This window comes from Anarrhichthys ocellatus, unplaced genomic scaffold (genome assembly GCF_004355925.1).
Source record: "Anarrhichthys ocellatus isolate YVR2014 unplaced genomic scaffold, GSC_Weel_1.0 scaffold2, whole genome shotgun sequence".
NCBI lineage: Eukaryota > Metazoa > Chordata > Actinopteri > Perciformes > Anarhichadidae > Anarrhichthys > Anarrhichthys ocellatus.
Window position 1 is genome coordinate 2,348,301 of NW_022280032.1, and position 9,147 is coordinate 2,357,447.

The 9,147-nt window shown below is 43.9% G+C and overlaps 1 protein-coding gene across 2 annotated transcripts in view; it reads left to right on the forward strand.

Moving 5' to 3' along the window:
- Positions 1 to 8,933, forward strand: part of slc6a15 (solute carrier family 6 member 15) — a 24,466-nt gene extending 15,533 nt beyond the window's left edge. The window contains exons 6-13 of one of the 2 annotated variants that reach the window (XM_031857348.1): positions 1,641 to 1,751; positions 3,275 to 3,516; positions 4,254 to 4,452; positions 4,669 to 4,861; positions 5,655 to 5,814; positions 6,148 to 6,310; positions 7,696 to 7,808; positions 7,937 to 8,933. In XM_031857348.1, the coding sequence (XP_031713208.1) occupies positions 1,641 to 1,751; positions 3,275 to 3,516; positions 4,254 to 4,452; positions 4,669 to 4,861; positions 5,655 to 5,814; positions 6,148 to 6,310; positions 7,696 to 7,808; positions 7,937 to 8,078 (1,323 nt within the window). In that variant the 3' untranslated portion in view covers positions 8,079 to 8,933. Of the gene's footprint in view, positions 1 to 1,640; positions 1,752 to 3,274; positions 3,517 to 4,253; positions 4,453 to 4,668; positions 4,862 to 5,654; positions 5,815 to 6,147; positions 6,311 to 7,695 lie in introns of both variants that reach the window. The other variant, XM_031857340.1, reaches the window with a different exon arrangement.
- Positions 8,934 to 9,147: the final 214 nt, after the last annotated feature.

Below are 9,147 nucleotides of genomic sequence, written 5' to 3' on the forward strand. Positions count from 1 at the left end.
AGGTTGGATGAAATAACATAACGTTGCATTCCATCCAACCTGTTTTAAATGGTTGAATTAAGTTAAACTGGTTAGAATGTTCAGTGAAGTAACTTCTTACTTTGCAAGCTTTGACTCATCAAACACATCTCCAGTATGGATTCTTGTTGAGGTAGAAACTGTTCATTACCAGAGATCAAATGTACAGGACATAAAGTCAAAGTATCACAAAAATACTTTAGGAGAATCTCTTTTTGCCTCCAAGCACTGGGAGGAAAATCGTTAAACTTCACAAACCTTGACTGAACTTTAAAATATCTAAAGGAATCCCGACGAGACATTAGTCAGTCTCCGTTCGGGGCTACACATGGACCACCATGCAAGAGACCCGAGGTCTCTGAATCCCTAACCGTGCTCATGACTCAAGCCCAAACCATCTCATTCACCCACACCCACTCTTCAGTCCTGTAAACCCACGTGGTCACAGTGCAGCGAGAGAGAGAAAAGAGAACAGAGGCCCACTGTCTAATTGGCACTATAATTGCACAAAGGGTCTTGCACAGGCACAGACCCTGCTGGTATACAGAGTGCTGCAGGGAGGACGTTTCTCACTAACCATGAAGTTAGCATCACATTGCAGATACTTCTGTTGTTCAGAAGATCTACACAAATAAACACCACTTTTATGATTTTTGAAGCGCGAGTGCACTCAGCAATAGGACGCTAACGTATGAGGCTATGAACAAACTACACCGCGGTCACATGACTTCATGTCTCCACCACTGAGCTAAAGGCCGAATAGTGTTCCAGAGATGCAACTTGTTAGCAACCACTTTTCTTAAAGACACTTAAAAGCTTCAAAATTCACAAGAGGGGTATTTACTGAAGCGTTTTGTATCGTAAAAAGTTAAAATCTCTTAAACTTGAGTTAACCACAGACTTCATTTCAGGCATCTAACGAAAAACCCGTTCAAACAAGCCGTCGACTTTGAGACGAGGGAACCGAAAGAGCAAAGAATTCTGACTCGTTTCAGGCTTTTAGGACTCATTCCTGCAGCGATCTAGCGGTTTAACAATGTAGATGGTACATTAAGGCACCACTTCCTAAATATGCATCGTCACTGTCAAAAATACACAAAAGAAAAGATGAACTCAAGATTAATGAGAAACAAAGTAAAGAAAAACAGTACTTTCTCTCTCTTTTCTGCACATTTTAATGTTCCTGTCACGTTATCAGGATCAACACGGGCAATAAGATCACACTACATTTATTATTACAGTCTTCTGTCGACACACACTCTGACCGTCTGTCAAGTGGGGTTCTTTTCTCACAAGAACTGAACAGCAGTTATCATCTCAGAGCCAAGATTTGTTTTTACGCTGCTCAGTATTCTAGAAAGCAGTAATAATTGGCACGGAACGAGACATACTCGAGTGAGTAAAACATAATCGGACTTCTCTTCAAACTAGTTCATTGGCTTCAACAAAAGTTGGATTTCTGAACATTTTGTCCTTCTTACCTAAACACTAGTTTAGTGTTTAAATTATGCATCGCTCCTAATGCGTGCCACGTCTTAGAGATATGCAGAGTGAGTTTTATCGGAGTACAGGTCCGACTGCAGGCGTTTGGTGCCGTTTGAACAGGTTTTGTTTGCTTACAGGTGATGTACTTCAGCTCCCTGTTCCCGTACGTGGTGTTGATCTGCTTCCTGGTCCGCGCTCTGCTGCTGAAGGGCTCCGTGGATGGGATTCGACACATGTTCACACCCAAGGTAACGCCCTTTTCAACTGCGTCAATTCAGAGCAAATGGTGCCGTTTGGAATGAAGCCACCAAGGGAAAACTATTATTTTCATTATCGATCAAGCTGCCAACTGTTTTATCTGTAAATTATCAGGAAAAAGTGAAAAATGATGTTGCTAAAGCCCAAATATCTTGTTTTGTTTGACCAACAGTCCAAACCTGAAGATAATAAGTTTATGATCATTTATGACAAAGAAAAGCTTCAAAACAAACATTTGAGTTTGTCACTTTTGCTTTAGAAATTATCTAAATGTTAATAGATCCTCTCAGCATTACTAAATGTAGAAACACTACAGTTATCTTATACTTAACACTGACGAGGAATATACAGAAAAGCTTATTGAGCCACTGCTGAACTGAATCCACTCACTACTTTACAGGGAAAAAAAAAAAAAAAAAAAGTGTCTGAACCCAAAAACCTAAATCTGCACCGTGATTGGTCGGCTCCTCGGCCAATGGCAGCGTCAGGCTGTGAAATCATGTCGCCATGGAAACAGGAGTTACTGAGGCTTTCTGTAACGACACCAGCCGGAGAGTCTCCGTCCGTCTGTCTCGCTGTCTGTCTCGCTGTGTCTGTCTGTCCGTCTCCTCGGCTGACATCTTGCCACTTCAAACGCCACCTTCAGTGAAGCCGCGGACATCAGAGTCCCGTGTGTTTTCTGCTCCGTTCTCAGAACAGCTCGAGAGCGTCGTTGCAGAAAACGTCGACGTGGAAACTGTCAAGATGGCAGCTGTCATTTGGCAAGACGATGCATCGAGTGTCTGCAAAACACAAACAGATATAAATGCTAATATGTTAATTATTGTTGCTCTTATTGGACCAAAATAATACTTTTCAAATTTCAGCTTTGTCGTCCCCAGCAGTCAGGTGAAGCACATGACACACCGGGACTTGAGCATGAAGCATAATAAAAAATATATATAATAAAAATATGTAAAACGTATGCTAACCCACCCACACACAAAACATTAGTGACGGCATAACATCCAGCCACCAGTAACAAACAATTACTGCATGGATTTTACAACTGTATATTCATGTGCAGGGCTGCAGTTATGAATAGTTTACGTCGTTAATTTAAATTGTAAAGTGTCATAAAATAGCATCACTGAGTCAACTTATCCGACCAATAGTCTCAAACCTAAAAATATTACATTTAGAATGATATAAAACAGGAAAAACATTTATTTAATGTCAACTCAAGGTCCACTTACTTGCTTTTTCTGCACTTTCATCCACATGTCAACGACGAGGAAGTAAACCTTCACACTTCAGGGGGAGTTCGCTGCATCAGCATTTTATTACTTTGCTTCTCTCAGCTATAAATAGATAAAAAGTCCTGACAATGTTTGTTTTGTTTTTGATGTAATTATCTGCAAACATTTTTTAAAAAGTCCTCCTTTAGGACTTAAGGTGAAGTCCTTCAGTGAGAACCTTAAATATAGACCATGTTACCAAACTAAAGCCAAATCTGCCTGTGTTGTTCTTTCAGTTGGAGATCATGTTGGAGGCCAAGGTGTGGCGAGAGGCGGCCACGCAGGTCTTCTTCGCCCTGGGCCTCGGCTTCGGCGGCGTCATCGCCTTCTCCAGCTACAACAAGCGGGACAACAACTGCCACTTCGACGCCGTCTTGGTGTCTTTTATCAATTTCTTCACCTCCGTGCTGGCCACCCTGGTGGTGTTTGCGGTGCTGGGCTTCAAAGCCAACATAATGATCGGCAAGTGTGTCGCACTGTGAGTAGCACGAGCCTCCTCTCACATTTAAGGTATTTATAGACTGCAACTGCATTTCCTGCAGAAGTTTAGGTGTGAATGTAACTCACAGTTAAATGGTGAAGTCTTTACTTTTCAGACGTTGAAGAAGCAGAGAAGGGAACAGTTTGGGGGGGAAAGATAATATTAGTAGTACGTTAGCACATCATTAACTAGCGTTAGCTATGCTAGCTACTGAAGGTATACTGAATGTCTACACATGCTGCTTTTGATTGTAACAGTGAACAACGACCTACCCAGCTTTACAGGAACAGTGTTGTTCCCTAATAATCCTTAATTCCTTAAAAATACATTTGCTGTAGACCCTTCTGTCCGCTTCTCTTTACCAAAAAGGTGATACTATTCATTCAAGTGCAATTAGTGATTAGTGACAGTGTGGGCTCCATTGTAGCTCTGACAAAGGCATGACCCGCCCTCCTCTGCCTCTGATTGGCTGCTACTCGTTGCCTTCATTGACTGGATTGGTTAGCTTTAGGCATGAGTGTGGGTGGTTAGCCAATCAGAGGCAGAGTAGGGCGGGTCATTGAGGACGGAGTAGCAGCAGAGGTGGACTGTTGCATTCGCTAAAGCCCGCCCCGACCATTAACTGCCCAATCATAGCGTAGTAACTGAAAAGGAAAATGACAGAGCAACAGTAACTAACTATTGCTTTACTATCAATAACTTACAACTGTTTCTTTTTTGTTTGTTTTTCCCAGAAACACTAACAAGATTGTGGGGTTGTTGGGGAGCGACATTGATAGAAGCCTGATCCCTCAGCACATCAACCTCACTAACGTTAGCCAAGTCAGTGCTGAGGACTACCATCAGATGATCTCGATCATCAACGGGGTGAAGGAAGGCCAGTATGTCAAGCTGGGCCTGGAGTCCTGCAGCATCGAGGAGGAGCTCAATAAGGTACAAATAGGCCCAAATATTAACTTATAGATTATGCCGGCTGAACAGCTGAGAGGGTTTTAATGTGAGTTTTCATTATACTGACAAAATAGGGGAATTAGAAATAGATGTTCCCAAGGGCACCCATCTCAAATGAAGACCACCTCAGTTGAGGTAAAATAAAAAGCCTCTGGCCACTGATGTCCAACCTCTTCTTCTTCTCTCCTCTCTTAACAGGCGGTCCAAGGCACAGGCTTGGCCTTCATTGCCTTCACAGAGGCCATGACCCACTTCCCGGGCTCGCCCTTCTGGTCCGTCATGTTCTTCCTCATGCTGGTCAACCTCGGCCTGGGCAGCATGTTCGGCACCATCGAGGGCATCCTCACTCCGCTGATCGACACCTTCAAAGTCCGCAAGGAATTCCTCACAGGTTAGAGAGACGTCCCGAGTACCTCTCCTTTAACTTGTGCAGGGATCACGAACACATTTTAAATCATTCTGTGATGTCACGTTCATTTGACTACTGAATGTCGTGGGTGCAGGATATATAACGGTGGTCATGGCAGGAAAATCTTCCAAAACACGGCGGATGCAGACTTGTAGTATGTTGAAGTTTAAGGTCAGCTTAGTTTAGTTTAATCCCTGGATGTCTGTGGAGTCTGAAGCAACTCAAACAGGAAATACTCTCTCTAACTAAGTGAAAACAGACAACTTTTCAACCACCGGATCGCTTTCCGTTTCCTCAGAGTCGAGCAAATACCAACAACACATTTTTCCACAGTTACCCCGTTATTTTGCCACCATCAGCCAGTTACACTACTAAGGATAGTAACTGCACAGACCTCACATTGATGCTCTGTGGTGACTAGAGATAGCTATCGATAGCTACCGGTGGAGAAACAAAAGCGCTATCTTCTTCCTGTTTTAGTTTCGCCAACAACATACCAGGTTTGATCAGTGACGGCTCAGCGGCTGCTTCACACTTCAGTGAACAGGTGGGCCATCTCACTGCTCTATTAACTCAAATGGGTCCTGCTCTACTTAAACACACTCCATTTCAGCTCACGTTATCTCTACACACCTTCTGTTTTTATTCCTCACATGGATGCATGTGTTCCTCAATAATACAGAGTTGGAACCCTGACATTCCCTCCATTGCGTGTGGTTGTTTAGTGAGACGTATTACTACTCACTATAACGCATGGTGCTTTCCTCTCCCGCAGTGGGATGCTGCGTGTTGGCCTTCTCCATCGGCCTCCTGTTCGTTCAGCGCTCAGGGAACTACTTCGTGACCATGTTCGACGACTACTCGGCCACCCTGCCTCTGCTCATCGTGGTCATACTGGAGAACGTGGCGGTCGCCTGGGTCTACGGGATCGATAAGTAAGAACGCCGACATCGCCACCTGCATCTCTGTCGACCGGTTTATGAATTACTCATCTCTTGTCGCACATAAATATCAATAAAGTTATTGTTTTAAAAGCTGTCATAGTTGGAGATAAATTATTTGGAATAGGGGTGTCGCAATAAGTATTTATGTGATTAAATGTATGTTTATTTATTCCGTGATCCACAGAATATGTTTTTAAAAGGAGCCATAGAAACAGCATGTGAAGGCCATCAGATTCATAAAGCAGACATATGAAAGTATTGTGAATTCTTTGTCACAGACATGTGATCTCACCTCCTGCTGCGTCCCTCCGTTTCCCCCCTCAGGTTCTTTGAAGACCTGAAGGACATGCTGGGCTTCACGCCGTACCGGTTCTACTACTACATGTGGAAGTTCATCACACCCTTCCTGCTGCTGGTCCTCCTGGCCGCCAGCTTCATCCAGCTGTCCATGACGCCGCCCAGCTACAGTGCCTGGATACAGGAAGAGGTGAGTCGTCGATGTCTCCGGCTCGTCTCTCCTGGGACGGGGGGGGGGGGGGGGGGGGGGGGGGGGTTCAATGAGGGTGGAAGCTTTCAACAAAAACCTGGAACGAGTAAAAAGAAAAAAGAAAAAGGGTTCAAAGTAAGTGAGGGAGTGGCTAGGAATGGGGGGCAAAGTTTTCACATGTTCAGGCGTCCTTTAACCGTCGGACAATTAACAGGATGCGCCGTCTGCCCCGGAGACATGTTTGATCACATCAAGGGGAAACGAGAGCGGAGGCCAAATGGGACAAAGTGTCCCCTGAATGGACTCCTTCATTTGTCCTGTGAGGCTAAAACTCTTCAGCTCACCAAAGCAGCTAATTAAGGTTCACCTGCAGCTGAACTGAGCCTCACTGTGAGACCCGAGTGAACACACCGATTGGTCGTCAGTTTGTTTGTGCAGACTCTTAATGCAATCAACCAGACACCGGAAGTAGAATTGGTGAGAGCAGGGGTGCAACTCATAATATCTTTCATTTTCATTCTTTATTTTTGATTAGTACAATTTTTTTTTGAATAAAAATATTAAGATATACAATCTACAGTGATATGAATACAGAGAAAGCTACATCGTCGCATTTGAGAAGCTGAATCTAGTAAATGCTTTCGTGTTTTTCCTCAATAAACAACTAATATTAGCTTTTGGCGACCAAGAGGCTTAACTGCTGCAGTGAACCTGGACGTTACCATCGCACTGGTTCCCTCCACTAAAAGCCAATGGGATGTTTCTACTCCATTCTGGATTATTGCAGAAAATAATGTCTGTGGCAAAAGTTTATGATACTGACGCGTTTTGTTCAGCAAGATGATCTTCACAAATGAACACCACTTTTGTGATTTTAGGACTAATTCCTGCACCACTCTGACAAATGTGGCTGTTTTTTAAGTCTCAATAAAATGATTACAAGATGAATTTTGTCCAAATTAGGCGGCAACCTCCGGTTCTCTATGAGAAAATGACTCTACTTCTCTCTTGATCTATTACCTCAGTAAACATTGTAAACATGAGTTTATGGTCTCAATCTCTAGTTTCAAGTCTTCTTCAATACAGCATGATGTTCATGTCGTAAATTATGGTCCATTTAGAGTCAAACAGACTATAAAGCAGGGGATGTCTCCACCAGAGCCATGTATGGCGTCTGGACATCAAAACGTCAGTCCACAAACCAATGGGTGACGTCACGATGACTACGTCCACTTCTTATACACAACAAAACAGTTTGACCACCTTTTTTTCAATTTTCTTTAAGTAAACACCGTTGTTCCGGTCATTTAAAACCTAAATATCTATCAATATGTAACTCATAAAAATGACATTCCACCAACTTGCCGTTCTTTGTTTCCCTCCAGGCCAAAGAGCAGAAGGTGAACTTCCCTCCGTGGGGCACCGCGGTCTGCATCTCCCTGATAGTGATGGCCATCCTGCCCGTGCCCGTGGTCTTCTGCCTGCGCTACTTCAACATCGTCGACGACGGCGCCAGCGGCATCTCCACCGTCTCCTACAAGAAGGGCCGCATCATCAAGGAGGCCGCCCGGCCGGGGGAGGACGACGACACCAGCCTGATCCAGGGCAAGTCGCCCAGCGAGGCGCCGTCGCCGATGCCTGGCAACAGCATCTACCGCAAGCAGAGCGGCGGCGGCCCCGATGCGGACACCGCACCCAACGGCCGCTACGGTATCGGTTACTTGATGGCCGACATGCCGGACATGCCCGAGTCGGACTTATAGACTGACCGGCTGGTCACTCCTCCCCCCCCACCCCTCTGTGTGCGTTTAGTTGGTATCATACATGTATATTTCACTTGTACTGTATATTCTCTGTAGATATCGTAGCTGCTCTTATTTGTCGTCTCTGAACCTTACATGACTGTCCACCTTTAAAAATAAAGAAAATAAAATCCTTGTCACCCACTTGCTTGGTTGGTTGTGTCTCAAACTCCTCTCCATCTCCTGCTCCCTCTGCTACCGGAGAGCGTCGTCAGGATAGTTGTGAGCAATAAGGTGGACGCTCCACCAGGCCTACTTGAAACAGCAAAGAGGAGTCTGCAAAAGGAGCAAGGGGGGGTGATGTTTGGGACCGCACCCGTGTCTGTGGGCAGTGTAGATGAAGCCAGCTTTGAGTCATGCTGTAAAATATGGTTGTGTACATTATGACCCCTCCCCTCCCTCGCTTCCGGCTGGCCAACGAGTCAGTTCAGCCGCTCCTGGACGGCGATTTTTTGTTTCTCGGTGAAAGTTCAGGTCCAACTATTTCAAACAGCGAGAGGAGGGCCTTTAAAAACCTTTCCCATGATTGTTTCAGACAAAAGTGTGCCTAAGTCATTTATAGAATACATAACGGACGTTGTATATTTAAGGTATTCTGTAAAATATAAATATATTTATCTCGATAGTTTGGATAACCATGTTTTTTCAAGGTTCAGAAGCACTTCAAATCCTTAACTCTCGTGTCTTTGTTTTTTACTAATGTTGCTGTCGATGTCTGTGAGGACAGAGTCCTCCTTGTACATAATGTTTTCCATGAAATGGCTTCAATTGCGATGTCTTTTTTTTTCCCGTCAAAAATTAAAGATCAAATATGATCCATACACTGAAATAATGTGATTATTTGTGTCTGTCCTTTGTCTCTTTGAATGACAGTTCTCAATGTAAATAACACAAGTGATGCAATATCACACATGAATTATCCAACCGCTAACACAAAATGTAAAGAAATTCACTTTTAAAAGAACAGAGAAGCAGAAGAAAAAATAAAATCAGTAATATGCATTTATAAAATGCATAAATCAAATAACAAAAAAC